This window comes from Jatropha curcas, chromosome 7 (assembly GCF_041381405.1).
Source record: "Jatropha curcas cultivar XTBG-Jc1 chromosome 7, XTBG_Jcur_1.0, whole genome shotgun sequence".
In the NCBI taxonomy this organism is placed as follows: Eukaryota; Viridiplantae; Streptophyta; class Magnoliopsida; order Malpighiales; family Euphorbiaceae; genus Jatropha; species Jatropha curcas.
The window spans coordinates 22,343,856-22,365,044 of record NC_143157.1 but is presented as its reverse complement, the minus strand read 5'-3'; the positions used below and the strand labels follow the sequence as shown (position 1 = coordinate 22,365,044).

Below are 21,189 nucleotides of genomic sequence, written 5' to 3'. Positions count from 1 at the left end.
ATAAGCACTATTTTTTTTTTTTTTTTTTGGAGAAACACTAATTTTTTAACTTAACCTTTCTGTTCTTTTTAGAAGTTTACTCTACTCTTTTTATATTTAACCTTATGGATGAATGTTAACTTTTAAGAAATTGCATTTAATTGATACTAAATCAACTTATATTTTGTTTTCATCTGGGTTCCTGCTAACCCTGGGAGTTTTGGGTGCCATAGCTAAGGGTTTAGGTTCAGACTCCCCAAAAATGAAGCTCAAAGCTCAAAGGATATGAAGTTTACGCGGCCATAGCATACATATATGAGAAGAAACCCTAAATCAGAAAACAAATTGTGGGCTCGGGAAATTACTGATTGGGCTTGTTGGGCTTGTCAATTAGTGCTTATTGGCTACGTTTTTGTCAGCTGTGGTTGACATGGTAGAATTATAGTAAATAATTGTAATATTCAGGGGTCTTTTCCAATAGCCCGAATTTCCATAATCTGCTTTGGCGCCCCCATCATTTCCCGCGCCAATTCGGCAACTCCTCCAATTTGGCAGTCTGTTCAATTCCCGTCTAATTAAACCTTAATTACGCACTCTCTCTTCGAATTCGTGTCTCCCCCTGTAATCACATTGCATATACCATACAGAAATTCAAAGATGTTCTACTCGCAGACATTCCTGGCTCGGAAGGGTCCATTAGGGACTGTGTGGTGCGCAGCTCATCTAAAGCACCGCCTCAAGAAGTCTCATTATACCTCCACCGATGTCTCCTCCACCGTCGGTTAGTCTGTTTTTCTTTATTCTCCTCATTCTTGGTGTAAAATTTCAGGTTTTTGATTTCTGGCGCTTAACTGTTTTTTTTTTTTTTTGGGGGGGGGGGGGGTGTTGTACTTTTTAAAGCAGGATTTTTTTTTTTTTTGGTATTTAGTTCTAGGAATTGGGGGTTTTAATAGACGTGTTCGTTCATTTGTTTGCATTTTGCCGTTTTTGTTTGTTGGGTTTTCTTATCTGATTTACATTTTAGAAAAATCAAATTTATGGTTCCTGAATATTTTTATGTATTTTTTAAAATTAATTTAATGCGTTAATCTTTTGGTGGTGTAATAATTTTGTTTTTTTGAAAAGATAAAAACTTTAACGTTTTAAATTCTGAGTTCAAGTTGCATGAGTCAGCTCATTGGATGATATCAAAGCCTTCTTATATTTTGGAGTTTCTGTTTAATCCTTAAGAAAAATGATGCATGGAATGAGTAATGATGTGTTCTTTTTCTCGAATGCATCAATTTTTTAGGTTCAAATTTCGATGGAGTTGCTTCTATGTTCTTTCAGGGAATCAGATCACTTCTATTAGGTTGTGTTGCTTCGGTTGACTGTTAAGTTTATATGGATTTTATTATACTACTGAAGAATAAATTTTTCTGGTGAAAGGGGTTTGTTTTTCCCGAATACAAATATATAAGTTTTTAGCCATTGCATACTTTTTTCTTTTTTTCTTTTTTTCTTTTTTTTTTGGCTGAAATAGCTTGTTTTTTTTTATGTGTACTCCCAAAGAAATGAGCACAGATGGACAATTGACTAACGCTTATTTCTCTATTTGATGTGGATGTATTTTAGATTGTATCATGTTCCCAGAAGTTCCCATTGCGCTGAGAATGTCAGGCCACCTTTTGCTAGGTGTTGTTCGGATATATTCAAAGAAAGTCCATTATCTTTACCATGATTGCTATGTTTTTCTTAATGGATTAAGAAAAGCTTTCGCCTCCATAGAAGTTAATTTGCCAGAGAATGCCACAACAGCACAATTTGAATCTGTTACTTTGCCCCAAACGTTTGACCTTGATGCATTGAACGTGGAGTTTGATACATATCCTGATGGGTAAAATTAGAATGAATTGACTTATGTTTTTCCTCATTTTTAACTTTTGAACTACCATGTTTTGTTCCACAACTTATTTTCACACAATAATTTTTGTATTAGGTCCCCAGATGATCATACGAGGAGTCAGGAAGAAATAACTCTTCAAGATCAAATTCCAACTGACAGAGATCCTTATGTTGTTATATCTTTTGATGAGGTCAGCCGTTATGTATATATATATATATATATATATTGGATTTTCCCTCTATTATCTTTTATAGATGTTCTGTAATTGCATTTTACACTGCTGGAGGCGTTCCTGTGCAGGATATCATGATGGATGTATTACCATCAGAACATGATACTGATGCTGGGATCAGGTCAATGGAGGAGGAGTATGCCCCTAATTGCATTTAGATGTACTGTTAATGGATATATATATATTTTCATTAATTTGAGAAATAATCTAATATTTTCATTCTTTTCAATCACAGGATCCTTGCTCCATTAGAAGATATGGGTGCTCCACTTGCCAGTCCTATTAACCTGATGGAAGTCCCTACAGGAATTCTTGATCTTCCAAGTACTCAGACAACAGTGCCTATGGACACTGTTGAGATTCAAGATTTGGGTCCCAACAACCAGACAGAACTGCAAACTGGTAGTCCAGATTTGCGAGATCCTGGCCCCAGCAATCAGACTGAGGTTATTAATTCAATGCTTAATAATGACAATTCCCCACCAGAAATTGAAATCATGCGTGATCCTGTCCATGGTTTTAGTCCAGAAAAACTTCCTTCAGGTTTTCCATATCACCAAAATGACGTCTTTGAACCTACCACATCTTTTGACCAAGGTTTGAATGAGAAGGAAATACCTTCTCCATTTAAGGAAGATGCGTTGCCTTCTAGAGGGCAGCCTTCACCATTTCAGCGGCATTCAGAGGCACCTGAAAACTTCATTACAGATATTTCATTTGGTAAGTGCATAATTCCATCATTCCTATGTGATGTGAGCAGGATGTGAGAGTGGTATGCCCTATTCTGTTTTTACTTTGAATGAGCTTGTCCATTGTGTTTCAGGGAATAGATCACCTGAACTTGCCATACGTTCAACCCCACCTGTTCAACAGCCAAGACCAAGGCAGAGGAAGAGAAAGCATTTCTTTGATGAGTCCACAGTGTTAACTAATAAGTATGATCTGTGTTCAATTCATGAAAAATAACTTTTTACTTTTGGTTTTGGTAGTTGATACTATTATGAGAATTTGATAGGTTTATGAAGAAGGCATTATAAAATTCCGGTGATATATTAAGGAGGAGGAAGGAAATCCCTTCCACTGCTTTGGGCATATGGAAATTAAACAAAAACTTAAGAAGGGAACAAGTTTTGTATGAGCCTTCATTAACTGGTGAGTGCTGATTCTGTCTTTCTTCAACTTCTTTAGGTGGCTTTTGATGAATAAGTTCTTCATCTTGAACTTCAAGGTTGATAACTGATCATGCTGTTATATTTGTTTATTTACAGGATATTCTGCCAACATATGCAATCTTTTTAAGAGGGACTATATAATTACAAAATCTCATTTAACTCTTGAAAGGGAAGCTACTCCAGAGCCTAGGGTTGTGACATCTCCTGCTCCTTCAACTGAAGCAATTGCAGAAGCTAGGGATGCAAATTCACCTGCCCCTGCAACGGAAGTGGTAATTGAGGATAGGGATGTAGCTTCTCCTGCTCCAATAACTGAAGAAATTCCAGAGCCTACAGTTGCACAATCTCCTGCATCAGAAGCTGAACCTGATCTAGAAATTGAACGTCTTCGGCATCATGAGGGCCAAGATGGCAATCGTCTGTTACCTGATTCTCCAGCCAGATTTATACCTTCTCCAGGAAGATTTGTATCTTCTCCTTTTAGAAGAGATGATTTCACTCCCAACACACAAAAAAATTTAGGATCAGGGTCGGTACCTTGGGCTCAAACTAGTATTGAAACTGAAGTGATGCCTACACCAGGTGTTTCAGCATCTCCTGGCACTTGCACTACTGAGCCAGAAACGCCAAGGACATTTTTGGAGGATCAGTTTGATCTTGGGCACACTGGTCTTTCAGATATTCCTGAATCTATTGCAGAAACAGAGGTAATTATTTGGCCTTTTTTTATGCATGTGCAGCAGAGATACTTATGTAAAATGTTTTGTATTCGTTTTAATTGTTTTGTAATTGATCTTCCTTCAACTGTTTGGCAACTTGCTCACATCCTGAACCACTAATAGAACTAAAATCTTTTGTGCTGTACCACAAATCATAGTGCATGCTTGATGTGCTCGTTAACATATCCATATATCCTTATAATGCTATTGTTCCTGTAATCATGCACTTGTTTTTAGAAAATTTAAGGCATAAATTCATGTCTCAATGTCATTCCTTGTTGATCACTTACACTTGAACCCTTATCTTCCAAGATATTCGCCAAGTTAATCATGCTTCTTACATTTTACCCCATGGATTATATTGCTGTAGGACCTTTATTTTCTGGAAGCAGACAATACCCCAGCTGGTAAGTGGATTTTTCCTGATTCATTTAAGAAGTTGAAGTGATATTAAATATTCAATTTTGACTTCTGTTGTTTATGCTTATATGTGAAGGAATTTATGCTTATGACAGGATCCCAAGGCACTCAAAGCATTGACTCACTGTCTGTGAGATCAAGGTACTGCTTTCTGTTTTTTAATCAGTAGAGGGAGCTTTATTGCTAGTAGTTTTTTTAATTTATTTGAAATCATTTGTTTTCTCTTTGCATTCAGGGCTGTGGCTCAATATTTAAAAAGACATTCTCTCAGTACCCCATTATCAGGAGACCAGTCTAGAGATCTGAGTCTCAACAAGATCTTACAGGGAAAAACAAGAAAGTTATGTGCTCGGATGTTCTTTGAAACACTGGTAACATTTTAAGCTCTTTGAAACAATTTTCATATAAGTGAAATTATGTAAGCATAGTTCAACCTGTTTTTCTTTCTTTCCTTTTTTTTTTTTTTTGTGTGTAATGATTATTGTAGTGACTCTTGACAGTGACCTGCAGGTTTTGAAGAGTTATGGACTGGTTGATGTAGGGCAAGAGCAACCTTATGGTGATATTGTTTTAAAGTTGACTTCTACTCTCACGAAGGCCCAAATATAATTATCTTATAAGTTTAGTCAATGAATTCGCAGGCCTTTCTATTTATAGGTATGATGCTAAAAAACCATTTTTAAGCTTGAGTTTCTGTCAATAATACTTAAGATTGGTAATTTATCATTGCTGTTTATGTTGTTATTTGACGAGGAAATTTGCCAAAATGTTCAAGAAATCTCAACCATTATTGCAATAATTGTCTATATAAAGGGTGATCGAAGTTTGAATATCTTGGTATACATGCAAGTGATTTGCAATGCATAGATGTGTTTAGATGTTGAACTCACCTGTCAGTTATAATTAAATTATAGAACTTAAACTGTAATGTTTGCTACAAAACCAGTGATAAGGAATAAAAAGAAACTGTAAAATAAACTTATTTTCAAGTTTGCTAGCAATAATTATAATTTTTGTTTTATTTGCTAGCATGTTATATGCTTTTAATTCGACAGCTATAGCAGTCTGCCTGTTCTTTTGTTGCTGAAACTAATTGGTCATTGGAAATGTAGGTTAGGTTAACTTATGCATTGTAGTTTGAGGATCCGGACCTTGGCACAAAAGGTGTGTATTAGAAAAAAGATTCAAAAAGAAAGCTGAGAAGCCATGCAATGCAACTGTACAGCAACAACTTGAATATGTAACTTTTGTGAGCATCAGTAATCCACATCCATGATCACATTCTCTATTATAGTAACGGTATGATCATGTAAGCCATGAGGTGGCTTTAACTTATTGTAATTAGCAAATCAGTGATAGCACCACCTTTTTTTTTTTTTGATTTCTTGTCATAGTTTGATTACAGGCACCTTGTTTCAAAATACTTGTCACATCTGTGGTTTCAAGAAATAATAAATGTTTTTTCCTATGTTTACCCTATGATCAATAATTATTACTTTAATTTAATGATTTTTTTGAAAAATTAATATTAAATTAAGGGTAATATAGTTACTTTGTAACTTTTATATAGTTTTCACATTATAAGGACATGTACTCAAATGCCAGCTTATTTGAACATTCTTGGATTTCTCAGTTGGATCAAGCATACAATTTCTATTAGCAGTACCATATCATTAACACAGTATAGATCCTCAAAGCTTCAAGTACTATAATTAAAAGTACTATAAATATTGAATTAATTAATGATATGAAGTTTAATGTTTCGTTATTTTTTTCACGAGGAGATTAACCAATTTTAATCGTTTTAGATTAAATGATCTTTTATTTAATTAATTCTCACCAAATAAATAAAATTATATATATTGAATATTATTTTAATAACTGAAAATACATGTTTAATTTGTTTTCATCTTCTAGTCATTTTTATGTCATGATTTTGATTTTACGTGAAAAATTTAAAGTGCTTTATCTGCGAATGTTAACTTTTAATCAATTGTCTTTTAGTTGATTCTAAATCAACTTATAATTTTCATTTGGATAGATAAAATATGTTTCTAAAATACTATTAAAATATTGGAAACTAAAATTTAAATAAATTAAGGCCAATGCAATCCATTAGTTTTATGAACTGTTGTTAAATTCGTCCTGAATATTGACCCGATTAAAAATCTAGCTAATAGATTATTGGTTTAACCAGTGGGTCAATGGTTCAATTAGATAATCATATGATAATATAATATATAATTATAATTAATATAAGAAATATAATTAAAAATATAAAAAATGGCAGGTTAATAGGGTATATGTAAGGTTGATCAATTCAATTCGGTTTTCTTTTTAAATGGTTTAAAATTAAAACCAACTAGGTTTTAAAATCGGTTTATTGGTTTTCTTGATTGATCCGCCGGTGTCCCTGTGTTTAATAACTATGGTTTTATGTCCAACTTAGTTTATAACAAGATAATACATTCAAATAACAATTTGTGTTGTAATTAATTATTTATAAATATTTACTGAGTATGAATAGCTCTTTGTGAGCTATGGCATGGAGATTATGTGGTTGGATATATTTTGTAAATCTAGATGAATCTGATAACGATTTACTTTTTTTTTTTTTTATCATTATCTAAAACCATATTTTAGCACTATAAATAAGACTCTTTTTCTTTGATCATTCACCGCAATTCAATCAAGAAAGCAAAAACGTTCTCTCTTCCTCTGTGCTTTTTCTTGTTTTAGTGTTTTTCTTCTTTATCACCACTATGAAGATGGAGATTGATCTTTCCCCAAGATTGTCCAAGAAAGTGTACGGTGGAGATGGTGGGTCCTATCTTGCCTGGTGTCCATCAGAGCTTGCCATGTTAAGTGAAGGGAATATTGGAGCAGCTAAACTTGCTCTTGAAAAGAATGGCTTTGCTGTTCCTCGTTATTCTGATTCTGCTAAGGTTGCTTATGTTCTTCAAGGTATTATTTGTTTTCGTTTCCTTCTCTAAGGAGCTTTCCTACCGCTGACTGTGAAATAATTTTAATTGCAAAATTGTTTATTTTGTTAATCTAATTACTGGTTCCAAGAATTTGTTGTGTTGGAGATATGTCTCTAAATTAAATAAATTTCATTAGGGAATGGTGAGGCTGGAATTGTCCTCCCCGAGAAGGAAGAGAAAGTAATCCCAATCAAGAAGGGAGACGCTATAGCCCTTCCATTTGGAGTTGTAACATGGTGGTACAACAAAGAAGACACTGAACTAGTTGTTCTCCTTTTAGGAGATACCTCGAAAGGCCACAAAGCTGGTGAATTTACAGATTTCTTTTTAACTGGTACGAATGGAATATTCACCGGCTTCTCTTCTGAATTTGTAAGCCGAGCATGGGATCTAGATGACAAAACTGTGAATGCCCTCGTTGGGAACCAATCAGGCAAGGGCATTATCAAGCTCGAACCATCTTTCAATATGCCTGAACCCAAAAAGGAACATCGTAACGGTTTTGTATATAACTGTGAGGAAGCTCCATTAGATGTTGATATTAAAAATGGTGGAAGGGTCGTGGTTTTGAACACAAAGAACCTTCCTTTAGTTGCTGAGGTTGGTCTTGGTGCTGATCTTGTAAGGCTGGACGGTGGTGCTATGTGCTCGCCTGGATTTTCTTGTGACTCGGCTCTGCAAGTTACATACATTGTTAGAGGCAGTGGTCGCGTTCAGGTCGTGGGTGTTGATGGCCGTAGAGTCTTGGAAACTACTGTGAAGGCTGGAAATCTTTTCATTGTTCCAAGGTTTTATGTTGTTTCTAAGATTTGTGATCCTGATGGAATGGATTGGTTCTCTATAATCACTACTCCCAAGTGAGATTTCTCTTCATTATTGCTTATGTTTTGGGTGTTTTTTGAATTTAAAACCAATACTGAAACATTGACTCTTGATTATGATTATTCTTTGCAGCCCTATTTTCACTCATTTGGCTGGTAGGACTTCAGTTTGGAAAGCATTGTCACCTCAAGTTTTGGAAGCATCTTTTAAGGTTACTTCTGATGTTGAGAAGCTATTCCGCTCTAAGAGAACTTCTGATGAGATTTTCTTCCCACCACCAAACTGAAGCTGAAGCTGGGGGTTTTGAGGAAGCATTAGCCTAGCTTTATTAGCTTTATTTCAGTTTCAGATTTTTAAATAATGACATGTGGTTATGGTTATGAATTATGTTTAAATTCAATCAAATTGCTAGTTAGATAAACCTGTGGCGATTGGGTCACGTAAGAGATGGAGTGGGAATGACTATCCGTTCTTGGTAGCATCATTCTTGCTGCTGCTGTTGCCATTATGGTTCAGAGAGAGTGAGAGAGTGATAGTGGCGAGCGAGGACTGATGCCTTACATAGCGAAAGGATTTAGGGTTTTAGGATGGTGTGGGAAAAAGGAAACACGGCAGTTGTATAGCGTTTAAGATGGTTCTAGAGACTAATTCAAGTTTAAAATTCGAGATTTTCCTAAAGAAATAACAATAAAAAATAAAAAAAACCTTTCCGCTGCAATTTTCTTTTTTTCCCCACTCTTTTGTCATTTTAGAATATTTAATAAGCACTAATTTATTTTTTTTACTTTTACCTTTTTTTTTTTTCTTTTTTAAGTTTACTCTTCTCTTTTTAATATATCCCTCAAGGAGCCATTTAATTTAGCCATTCATACATATTAATAGTGATTTTTTCCAAATCAATAAATAATAATGAATTGATATATGTGATTGTGAATTTTGTTAGGTTCTTATCATAAACATAAGCTACCTCGAAAGAATCATATGTAAGCTAAGGTAAAAAAAAAATTAGAAGGGTGCTTTCTCTAAAATAAAAGCATATTTCGAGATTCAATTAGCACAAAAATTAGCTTCACGAAAGAAATAAAAAACTTAAATATAAAAAGTCGAATGAAGATACTTTTATATTTGCTGAATCAAAAAATGTAATACAGCAGGGTGTTTTGAATCACCTTAAACCATTTGAATAGCTAAAACAATCATCACATTAAATCTACAATTATCACAAATTATGAAATAAGAATTTTGTTAGTTAATTTAGCTTAGTTTGTAACTTTGAGTAAAAATATTATATAATTATTACTTATGCTATCTAATCTATTAAAATATTATCTAATTTTTTATTATGGATATTGAAAATTAAAAGTTTGTTATTATGAAAAAAATTTGTAATACTCATGGAGTGTATATGGGCAAGTTCAGTCAACATTTTCCTTATCAATCACTCCTCTTGAAGCGGAAAAGAAAGGTATGGATCATTTTCTTTTTAATAATTGAACTATTAATTAATTTTATGAATTTTATTGTTTCATTATTTTTTTCACAAATTTCAAATTAACAAATTTGAAATGTTTTAGATGATATTTTGCTTTTCAAATTACTAAAATTATATATTATATATTGGATATTAATTTCAATAACTGAAAATACGTGTTTTTTTTTTTTTGAGAAATAAATGAAAGTACATGTTTAATACGTGTAAGTTATTTTCATAGTCTAGTCATTTTTATGTCATGATTTTGGTTTGACATAAAAAATGAAAATACATTATGGATGGATGAGTGTTAAACTTTAAGAAATTGCATTTTAATTTATACTAAATCAACCTTTTTTTTTTTTTTTTTTTTTTTTTTGAAAGAGCTAAATCAACTTATATTTTGATTTCATTTCAGTAGATAATTTATATCTTTCTAAATTAATCTTAAGATATTACAGGAAACTAAAACTCAATTATTTGGAAGCTCAAATTAATTAATCTTTCTCATATCTGGTTATATGAGAGGGGAATACCACCCCTCAAGATATAATACACATATACTTCTTCATAATTTTGCAATTTGAAGATTAAAAGAAAACAAAAAATCAAACATTTGAGTTCACAAATTCCTAAATTACAAATGAAATCGGAAATGATCCAGCACAGTCAATATCAAGAAAGAAGAATAGGTTAATAACTAGCAAAACAACTTATCATTAATACAAGGTGACTAAGTGCAAAATGAAAAATGCTAAGATAAAGTTTCATTGTCAGGTTGATCCAGACCAGAAAAACAAATTAATAGAATATTGACGAGATGGTATGAATCTTGCCTCGCTCTGTAACTTACATCAAAGATGAAGGGAACAACGCATCATCAACCAAGCTCACTGTAAATGCAGTGCTTGCCAAGTGCCATTTCTTGAATTGCACAATTAAATACCCTATCCTGTAACAAAAATGCAGATACAGTGAAGAAAATAATCGAGCTCATTCATAATATTCAATTAATATATAATTAGGGCTACAACTTACAATCCTGGGTAAATATTAGTATTAAGAGATGCATCAAATTATTGGTGAAGCTTCCCCCACATTTGAGTTTCTTTATTATGCAATTCTACGATATCAAAATTTAGCAGCTATACTGATCTAGCTATATATATTGAAATGACATTATGGGTACTGATCTAGCTACACGAGCATTAGCTTAGATTTATTAGCTTTTAATTCAATTTTAGATTTTCAAATAATGACCTGTGGATATATTATGGATTATGTTTAAATCAATCAAATTTGCTAGTTTATTTATTATCAATTTTAGATTTTCCTATTTCTTGTTTTCAATTTTTTGTATGAACATTAATCACAATATTAAATTCTAACTTGTCTTTGGATTTATAATGTCAATGAAATATATTCAAAAAACCTACCCAACTAATTCTAAATCATATCAAGGGTATGTTCGACATGTTGTGAAATTGGGCTTTTTCCACCAAAAGCAATTTGTGAATTACTGTACTTACTAATTACACTAAGTAAATTTCCAGGTAAGTGGAGGAGTCACAAATGGTCTCACTTAAAACCCACTAGACATAATTTACCTAGAAGTAATTAATTAGACAATAACCACCAAAAATATTTTTGCTCAACAATAGCTATTAAATAAATAAAGACAAAAGCAATAAATAAAAGAGAATACCAAAAGGGCTTTTTCCACCAAAAGCAATTTGTGAATTACTGTACTTACTAACTACACTAAGTAAATTCCCAGGTAAGTGGAGGAGTCACAAATGGTCTCACTTAAAACCCACTTGCCTAGACAGAATTTACCTAGAAGTAATTAATTAGACAATAACCACCAAAAATATTTTTGCCCAACAATAGCTATTAAATAAATAAAGACAAAAGCAATAAATAAAAGAGAATACCAAAATTTAACGAGGTTCGGCCAATTTTGCCTACGTCCTCGGACACTACTAAATTTATATTTCACTAAAGAAATATACAAATTGAGAGAGGAGAGAAACTTGTCTAACCCACTTAAGAATTGGAAGACAAGTTTTGGAATAAATAAAACTTAAGGAGCTAAGCTCCTTTTATAGCCAAACAACTCCCTATTCCCTTCCCTTTCTTTCGATGTGGGATTTGCAAGCCACCTAACCAATAATCTCCACCTTGGCGAAAATCCCACCAATGCAAGCTTCTGCTCTTTCTCTCACAAAGTTGTAATGTCTTCAAATGTGCTTGGCAATGCCAAGCTTCAATTTTTAACAATATTGATCAAGTCCAAACAATGTTTGAACTTGACAGCTGTCACCACTTTTGTCAACATATCAGCAGGATTTTCAGCAGTCTGAATCTTCTGGAGTTGAACCTGTCTTTCCTCCAGAATTTCTCTGACAAAATGAAATCGAACATCGATATGCTTCGTCCTTGGATGATAAACTTGGTTCTTTGCCAAGTGAATAGCACTTTGACTATCGCAATGTACAACAATGTTGTTTTGCCTAATTCCCAATTCATCAAGCAATCCTTGAAGCCAAATTGCCTCCTTAACAGCCTCTGTAACTGCCATGTACTCTGCCTCTGTTGTAGACAAAGCCACTGTTGACTGTAAAGTAGACTTCCAACTAACTGGTGCTTTTGCAAGAGTAAACACATAACCAGTAGTTGATCGACGTTTATCCAAATCACCGGCATAATCAGAATCACAGTATCCGACTATGCGTTGACCACTATTCTTATCCTGCTCAAAAATCAATCCAACATCCACGGTGTTCTGAAGGTACCGCAGAATCCATTTCACAGCTTGCCAATGCTCCTTGCCAGGATCATGCATGTATCTGCTCACAACTCCAACTGCCTATGAAATGTCAGGTCTTGTACACACCATAGCATACATCAAGCTACCTACAGCATTTGCATAGGGAACTCTTGACATGTATTCCCGTTCTGCATCATTTTTTGGCGACTGAGCTGCACTGAGTTTGAAATGAGGAGCAAGAGGTGTACTAACAGGTTTGGTTTTGTCATCCATATCAAAACGCTTTAGTATTTTTCTCAGATATTGCTTCTGATTCAGACAAAGTCTCCCCAATTTCCTATCTCTGGTTATCTCCATGCCGAGAATCCTTTTTGCTTCGCCCAGATCTTTCATTTCAAATTCTTGATTCAACTGATTCTTCAAATTCTCAATTTCTTGTTTATTCTTTGAAGCTATTAGCATATCATCAACATACAAAAGTAGATAAATGAAAGAGCCATCTTGTAGCTTGCGCAAATACACACAATGATCGTATTTGCTTCTTGTGTACTTCTGCCTTTGCATAAACTTATCAAATCGCTTGTACCACTGCCTTGGAGATTGCTTCAATCCATAAAGCGATTTTTCAAGTTTGCATACCATATTTTCCTTTCCAACAACCTTGAATCCTTCTGGCTGAGTCATATAGATTTCCTCTTCCAGATCTCCATGTAAAAATGCAGTTTTTACATCCAATTGAACTAGTTCCAAATCAAACTGTGCTACCAAGGCTAACAAAATCCGAATGGAGGAATGTTTTACAACTGGAGAAAATACTTCATTATAATCATTTCCCTCCGTCTGAGCGTAGCCTTTAGCTACCAACCTTGCCTTATAGTGAACACTGTCTCTGTCAGGAAATCCATCTTTCTTTGCATATACCCATTTGCATCCAATTGCCTTCTTTCCCTTTGGTGGATCAACTAAGTTCCACGTCTGATTCTTATAAAGGGACTTCATTTCATCTTCCATAGCTTTTCTCCACTTTACTTCTTCTGAACTTTTGACAGCTTCATTGAAAGTGGATGGAATGCTATCATCTGCAATTGGAGATGCATAGGCCACCATATCATCAAAACGAGCAGGCTTTCTTATAACTCTCCTTGGCCTATCAAGTGCAATTGACTCAAGTTGCTGTGGAGGTTCTTGGAGTTGAACCTCATCTTCATCTAAATCTCCTTCTACCTCAGGAGTTTCTGCAGGTTCGGTACTTGCCACTGGGATTTTTCTATCAAACTCCACCTGTTTGGGAGTATCCTCCACCTGTTGTGGAGTACCATCTGATTGTTCTACTGTCACCTTTTTTAACATGGTAGATTCATCAAAAGTGACATCTCTGCTAAAGATTATTTTCTTTGATTCTGTACACCATAGTCGATAACCTTTAACACCGGTGCTTATCCCCATGAAAATGGCTTTCTTTGCTCTTGGATCCAGCTTCGATTCCTTAACATGATAGTATGCAGTGGAACCAAATACACGTAAGGAATCATAATCATTAGCAGGTTCTCCACACCATACCTCTATAGGTGTTTTACCACCAATAGCAGTTGATGGTAATCGATTAATGAGATGGCACGCATATGACAAAGCCTCAGCCCAAAATTTCTTGTCTAACCCAGCATTAGACAACATACACCGAACTTTCTCCAGCAACGTTCGGTTCATACGTTCTACCACCCCATTCTGCTGCGGTGTATTTCTAACTGTGAAGTGTCGAACAATGCCTTCATCTGCACAGATTTTATCAAAAGCATCATTTTTGTATTCTCCTCCATTGTCTGTTCGGAGACATTTGATGCGTCTGCCAGTCTGAGTTTCCACTAATTTTTTCCATTTAAGGAAAACTTTAAGCACTTCATCTTTTGACTTCAAGGTATACACCCAAACCCTTCGAGAGAAATCATCAACAAAGGTCACATAATAGTGTTTACCACTCAAAGAAGCTGTTGTAGAGGGTCCCCATACATCAGAGTGAACATAGTCCAAAATACCCTTGGTATTATGGATTCCGGTGCCAAATTTCACTCTTGTCTACTTTCCTTTGGTGCAATGCTCACAGAAGTCCAACTTGCAGGTTTTGACATTTTTCAATAATCCCTGATCTGACAATCTTTTCAAGGATTTTTCACCTGCATGTCCCAAACGCCTATGCCACAATCTGGTTGTTTCCAATTCTTTGTCATCACTAGAAACAACTGTTGCTGTCGATCCAATAATTGTATTACCCTGATAGTAATACAAATTATTCCTTCTCCGAACTCCTTTCATCACCACAAGTGCACCTGAGATGACTTTCATCACTTATCGAACATCAGTATTGATCTTTCCCCAAGATTGCCCAAGAAAGTGTACGGTGGAGATGGTGGGTCCTATCTTGCCTGGTGTCCATCAGAGCTTGCCATGTTAAGTGAAGGGAATATTGGAGCAGCTAAACTTGCTCTTGAAAAGAATGGCTTTGCTGTTCCTCGTTATTCTGATTCTGCTAAGGTTGCTTATGTTCTTCAAGGTATTATTTGTTTTCGTTTCCTTCTCTAAGGAGCTTTCCTACCGCTGACTGTGAAATAATTTTAATTGCAAAATTGTTTATTTTGTTAATCTAATTACTGGTTCCAAGAATTTGTTGTGTTGGAGATATGTCTCTAAATTAAATAAATTTCATTAGGGAATGGTGAGGCTGGAATTGTCCTCCCCGAGAAGGAAGAGAAAGTAATCCCAATCAAGAAGGGAGACGCTATAGCCCTTCCATTTGGAGTTGTAACATGGTGGTACAACAAAGAAGACACTGAACTAGTTGTTCTCCTTTTAGGAGATACCTCGAAAGGCCACAAAGCTGGTGAATTTACAGATTTCTTTTTAACTGGTACGAATGGAATATTCACCGGCTTCTCTTCTGAATTTGTAAGCCGAGCATGGGATCTAGAGGACAAAACTGTGAATGCCCTCGTTGGGAACCAATCAGGCAAGGGCATTATCAAGCTCGAACCATCTTTCAATATGCCTGAACCCAAAAAGGAACATCGTAACGGTTTTGTATATAACTGTGAGGAAGCTCCATTAGATGTTGATATTAAAAATGGTGGAAGGGTTGTGGTTTTGAACACAAAGAACCTTCCTTTAGTTGCTGAGGTTGGTCTTGGTGCTGATCTTGTAAGGCTGGACGGTGGTGCTATGTGCTCGCCTGGATTTTCTTGTGACTCGGCTCTGCAAGTTACGTACATTGTTAGAGGCAGTGGTCGCGTTCAGGTCGTGGGTGTTGATGGCCGTAGAGTCTTGGAAACTACTGTGAAGGCTGGAAATCTTTTCATTGTTCCAAGGTTTTATGTTGTTTCTAAGATTTGTGATCCTGATGGAATGGATTGGTTCTCTATAATCAGTACTCCCAAGTGAGATTTCTCTTCATTATTGCTTATGTTTTGGGTGTTTTTTGAATTTAAAATCAATACTGAAACATTGCTTTTTGAATTATGATTTTTCTTTGCAGCCCTATTTTCACTCATTTGGCTGGTAGGACTTCAGTTTGGAAAGCATTGTCACCTCAAGTTTTGGAAGCATCGTTTAAGGTTACTTCTGATGTTGAGAAGCTATTCCGCTCTAAGAGAACTTCTGATGAGATTTTCTTCCCACCACCAAACTGAAGCTGAAGCTGGGGGTTTTGAGGAAGCATTAGCTTAGCTTTATTAGCTTTATTTCAGTTTCTTCAGTTTTCCCAAATAAAGGCTTGTGGATATGTTTATATTGAATCAAATTTGCTAGTTTAATTATTATTATCAGTTTTAATTTTCCTATTTCTTGTTTCTAATTTTTCATATGAACATAAATCATAAGTTCTATTCTTGACAATGGAATATGTTCAAGAAACCTACGCAACTAATTCTATTCTAAATCTGCATTGAATTTTCTCTTTTTGCTTTTCAAAGATTTCCAAAGGAAAGAAATGGGATTCTTCCAAGGAATTAGGAAATGGGATTTCATCAAGCTAGAAGGCCACATAAAATCCTATATTTGAATTCTATAAATGGAGAGTTAGCAAATATTTGAATTCTCTATAATAATATAAATTTATTTTTAATTAAAATTATATTTATTTAAAAAAAATTATTGTTTGAGTGCTTGTTTAAAAAAGAAAATTTATGAAATTGTATTTTATATTGTAATTATATATGATATTTCATAATTCATTTTGATTCTATGAGAATTTGGATAAAACTGATGTGCAAACTACTTGAATTAAGGGTATAAAAATCTTTTATCCAGTGGAAAGCCACCTAAAATCTATTTTCAAATTCTCTAAACAAAGAATTAGCAAAAATAAATTATATCACACGACCAATTAAAATTAATTGAATTTCTTTTATTTCAATCAATTAAATCATATTTTTTTTATTAAACCAAAAGAAATTAAAGTAAATATTGAATTGAATTTTGAGTGATCAAAAGATTAATTTTCTACACTTAATTTTTTATTTCTTGAGGTTAGCTCCATCCATCTACAGCCTTTTCTCAATATTATATATTAGCTATTTTATGTGCTCTAATTTCTTTTGTATTTAATTATGTTTTATTACATTATAAATTTTATAATATTAAGAAAACAATAATTTATATCATTATTACATTAATTATATCCTTTTTGAATTATTTTCTCATAATAAATTTTAGTCGATGCATAATAACAATGCTATTATTATTTATTATTTTATTTAATCAATGCGGAAGAAAACTTTAGAATTACTGTTACCAAATTCAGATTAGTCACAAATGAGAAACTTATTTTGATAAGAGAAAACTCAAAAAACACCCACTGTACTATTACCATGGGGAACCCAATTTTGATCTTAATTTTGATGCGCAATGATTGGGAGTTGATGAGGAGTTGATCAGAGGCCCTCATGAAGGTTGTCATTGCCGGTAACGGCGGGAATCGCAGAAAAGTATCGCCGCGCGACACCGAATCCCGTTACTCGCGACTCCCCTCGATGCAGGCTTTCATCACGCGAACTACAGCCACAGGAGTGTTCGTCTTGTTGAGCTCTTGAGGTTCGAGCTCTCACTCGTCGGTAACGATGGCCATTTGGCCGGAAAACGGGAAGGAGAGGGAGGCGGCGCTGTGATCGCTCGACGAAGAAAGGAGAGGAAAATTTGGATTTTTCTCTCCTAAACCCAAAAAGATATTTATGCCTTGATTTGGTCCAATTCGAGTTTGGTCCGATTCAATAGAAAATTCTAAATTTTTTAATCTAGTTTTACTGGTTTGTGATTTATTTTAATTGGTGTAAATTAGGTTTTAGAATATTTCTTCAATCTACTCAATAATAATAATAATAATAATTAAATTTAAGATAATTAATTTAAATAGTACTCATATTATTTATTTATTATTTTATTTTCATTTATTTATTTATTTATTGTTAATAGATTTAATATTTAAAGCTCAATGTTCGATCTTGAAAATTTTAGAAAGTTTTCGACTAGAATTTTCGATAACATATTTTCAGCTAGAGTCCAATTTTGCGATTTTAGACTTTGAATATAATTATCAACACTTGTAATCTATGAGATCGAAAATTTAAATTTTTAATTTAGTTAAAATTAAAAAATTTTGAAAATAAAAATTACTATATGTTTCAGTTTTATAACAAATTAATATATTAAAGCGTCTCTTCAATAGAATTAATTCTATATCTATATAAACATTGTTAAGTAACATGGGACCAGCTACGGCCTTTCAGCCAACCCATCCTCCATGGTTGGGCAGCATATTTTTTACTCAAAAAAAAAAAAAAACAATATTTAAACATTAATAATATGGACAAATTAAATTTGTTTCTTTTACACCATAGAAGGAAAAACAAAATTAAATTTGTTTCTTTTACACTACAGAAGGAAAAACAAGGTGAGAATCAGAGAGAACGCTTAAACACCCCAGTCATTATAATACCATTCCAGCTCTTGATCTTTTGTTCTGCTGCAGAAAAATGATTGCTGCAAACAGCAGATCTCCAAATACTATAATCACATCCAACGGAGAAACTCGATAAAAATAAGTGTAAGCATCATAAAGATTATACAAATGGGGTAGCAACTGGAGGAATGTATTTCCCATATAGAATGAACAAGCAAGAACATTCTCTTTAGAGTTGCTGAGAAAGTTTAGCAGAATTTGTGGCAGAAGAAACCCATCTAAGATCACTTCACCATAGGTTTTTAACTCAAGCCTATCATTAACTATAAAACCAATTAAGGCCTCAAAACCATAAATTGCTATAAGAAGTAATGAAGTATTCTTCTCAACCGGCTTCATTCCTTTGTGTCTTTCATCTCTAACTCTTGCTATCCAAGTTATCCGCAGAAGACGAAATTGGAAGGCGAAAGCCACTGTTTTCAGTAAGTTTATGGTCACTTCATTTACCTGAAGAAATCCATCTTGCAAGAAAAATGAGCTCAAGTTCATTACAAAAGGCATAAGGGAGCCTAAAGCAAGTATTATAAGCATAACGATTGAAATCAAAGGAAGCATTTCAGGCCGCCTTTTTAGATGCAAGTGTTGCAATACTGCAAAGAAACTAGCAAGTGTGCAAGAGATAATAGCTATGGCAATCTCCATATCCATCCTCCAAATGAACTGTCTTGCTTGGATTATGTTATAACCAGTTGAATGTGCTTCTAAAGGTTCAAAGTAAAAAGGATCAGATTTTTCACGCAGGCTTTCAATAATTCCCTTAATGTAACCTTCGTTTTTGATTTCTTCCAATGGAGAGAATTGAAATTTCAGAAGAATTTCACAATCGAAGGACTTCCCCGTATCTGTCTGATTATCCAACTCGAGATTTCTGCAGCCTACCATACACAAGCCCCCTGATTTTTCATTATAGACTCCTTCAGCAGAAATTTCTACTTCATTAAAAAGTGAAGTACTAGTAAAAAGAGAAATGCCTTCTCCTATTTTTATATCAGGCATCACTGAAAGTCCTATTTTATAGCTCATATTGACGGTACGGTTGAACTTTGCATCATCTGCAGAATTTGCAGATACTTCATCTAAAAGCTTCTTATAAAACTGAGCACCAACATTAAAAGGTAGTGCATAACCCGAAGCGATTTTTCCGTGAGAATTACTAACTGACATGTCAAATCTCATATGAATCGAATTCCCAATTGGGTATTTCTCCTGATAACTTTTAACTAATTCTGTTTTAAGGCATAGTTGCCTTACCCTTTCCATTTGAGTGTACTCATACTTCAATTCAGGAATATCAACTACCCGATTCTCTGAATTTCGAAACAGGATTCTGTCAAAGAAACCAAAATCATTCACTGTTTTATCAGTCCACATTTCACCTGCTACATTACTAGTCTCTCTGATCGATAATGCAGAAGAAAAAATCAAACTTAACCTTGTTGAACAATCTGCAATACGAGCATCAGCCAAAGATCCAACAACATCCAAGAACCTACAAGCAACAACAGAAAGTTTTGTCTCGTTCCAATATCCTTCTCCTACCAATGTTGTGTTAGGATAAAAAGGCTGGTAAAACCCACTAGAGCTGCTCTTAGTAAACTCTACTAGAACTCGCAATTTTCTTTCTTTATTCAAACATCCAAATCCATTAATGAATACAATATTAGGCAATCCTAAGTCAGAATCACCGAAAGGGCTGCAATTTTTCGCAGAACCACAATTAGTTGCATATTGCAAATTAAATCCATTAGGTGGCCACCAACCTTCATTGCAGAAACTAAAAGGTAAATTCTTGACTTCATAATCAAATTCTTCAGGAATCAAACTGTACTCATAATTCATTTGAGGAAGAAACAAGATTGATATTGGTTCAAAGCAATAAGAATCCAAACATTCAAAAGTTCCTCTAATCAAACTCTTAACGCTACTTGAATTCTTGACATTTTCAAGCTTAAGAACAGCTTTAAAATCAAGAAAACTACTAGTTGAAGCAACCATACAAAGTTTACCTGAAGATTCTGACCAAAACCCTTCAAGAAAGAGACTTACTAATTCTCTCCCCATTTTAGGACTTCCACTTGTGAGGTTGGTCTCATATTTATATATGTATGGGAATGGAAAAATAAAATCCGCTTCAACTTTGAGTATACCTTTAGTATCAGTATAATATGAATTTCGAGTGCGAAAAACGAAGGATTTTGAGAAAATGGAAGATGTTTGCTTGAAAATTTCATTGCCACCTCCATAACCAGTTTGGAAATGGCCTAGTGGGAATAATGGTGGATCAGTGTTTAGCTTTGGAGGAGAGTCTTTTACTACTAAAGAGCAATGATCAGAATAAGAGAGTTGGCTTGCATAGGACACAACAGAATTTAAAGAAGAGAAAGACAATAGAAGAAGGAAATACGTGAAAGAATTAATTAAGATGACCATAGTTTTCTTGACAGTATGAATATGAAAGAACTTGTGATTATGTTCTATAATGGAGAAGAATTGTTCTAAAGCTTGATTTATCATTTAATTGTCAAATTATGCCGGCTGAATTTTGATGATAAAAAAAAATAAATTGATGGATACATATACTAAGTTGGAGTTCTCTCTCTTGCAACTACAATAATGGCCGGCTTGGAACTCTTCCCGTGTAGTGACAAAAGGTTAGTGGAAACTCCAAAGCTCAATGAAAAATAGTCGGGGTTAAGTATAGTTTAACTCTTCAAACATGTGTTTTCATTTT

General features: G+C 34.2%; 4 protein-coding genes across 4 annotated transcripts; 3 read left to right on the top strand and 1 right to left on the bottom strand.

Annotated features, from left to right (window-relative positions):
* Window positions 1-469: 469 nt before the first annotated feature.
* On the top strand, window positions 470-5,881 carry LOC105644268 (sister chromatid cohesion 1 protein 3-like). Its single transcript, XM_089723664.1, is given in 13 exon segments — window positions 470-760; window positions 1,594-1,855; window positions 1,958-2,054; window positions 2,165-2,232; window positions 2,332-2,816; window positions 2,920-3,031; window positions 3,112-3,248; window positions 3,365-3,975; window positions 4,358-4,394; window positions 4,503-4,548; window positions 4,643-4,778; window positions 4,918-5,064; window positions 5,520-5,881. Coding segments are annotated over 12 exon segments (2,214 nt in total). The 5' UTR covers window positions 470-636; the 3' UTR covers window positions 5,017-5,064; window positions 5,520-5,881.
* A 1,192-nt stretch (window positions 5,882-7,073) lies between these two features.
* LOC149494966 (glutelin type-D 1-like) lies at window positions 7,074-8,931 on the top strand. The gene is made up of 3 exons (XM_089723627.1): window positions 7,074-7,371; window positions 7,528-8,248; window positions 8,346-8,931. Exons 1-3 carry the CDS (start codon window positions 7,170-7,172, stop codon window positions 8,497-8,499), a joined length of 1,077 nt encoding a protein of 358 aa, XP_089579753.1. The 5' UTR covers window positions 7,074-7,169; the 3' UTR covers window positions 8,500-8,931.
* Window positions 8,932-14,216: 5,285 nt separating this feature from the next.
* LOC149494965 (glutelin type-D 1-like) lies at window positions 14,217-16,172 on the top strand. The gene is made up of 4 exons (XM_089724468.1): window positions 14,217-14,272; window positions 14,812-15,002; window positions 15,159-15,879; window positions 15,978-16,172. The coding sequence occupies exons 1-4, from the start codon at window positions 14,217-14,219 to the stop codon at window positions 16,129-16,131; spliced, it is 1,122 nt and encodes a 373-aa protein (XP_089580594.1). The 3' UTR covers window positions 16,132-16,172.
* Window positions 16,173-18,425: 2,253 nt separating this feature from the next.
* Window positions 18,426-20,888, bottom strand: LOC149494964 (uncharacterized). The gene has a single exon (XM_089724467.1). It carries the CDS (start codon window positions 20,886-20,888, stop codon window positions 18,426-18,428), a length of 2,463 nt encoding a protein of 820 aa, XP_089580593.1.
* Window positions 20,889-21,189: the final 301 nt, after the last annotated feature.

What these genes read in the sequence shown, in the direction of transcription:
- LOC149494964 (XM_089724467.1), bottom strand. Translation starts at nt 20,888, where the DNA reads ATGGTCATCTTAATTAATTCTTTCACGTATTTCCTTCTTCTATTGTCT.
- LOC149494966 (XM_089723627.1), top strand. Translation starts at nt 7,170, where the DNA reads ATGAAGATGGAGATTGATCTTTCCCCAAGATTGTCCAAGAAAGTGTAC. An exon ending in GGTTGCTTATGTTCTTCAAG is followed by an intron (nt 7,372 to 7,527) that starts GTATTATTTGTT and finishes AAATTTCATTAG; the next exon opens with GGAATGGTGAGGCTGGAATT. An exon ending in TCTATAATCACTACTCCCAA is followed by an intron (nt 8,249 to 8,345) that starts GTGAGATTTCTC and finishes TATTCTTTGCAG; the next exon opens with CCCTATTTTCACTCATTTGG.
- LOC149494965 (XM_089724468.1), top strand. Translation starts at nt 14,217, where the DNA reads ATGCCTTCATCTGCACAGATTTTATCAAAAGCATCATTTTTGTATTCT. An exon ending in GGTTGCTTATGTTCTTCAAG is followed by an intron (nt 15,003 to 15,158) that starts GTATTATTTGTT and finishes AAATTTCATTAG; the next exon opens with GGAATGGTGAGGCTGGAATT. An exon ending in TCTATAATCAGTACTCCCAA is followed by an intron (nt 15,880 to 15,977) that starts GTGAGATTTCTC and finishes TTTTCTTTGCAG; the next exon opens with CCCTATTTTCACTCATTTGG.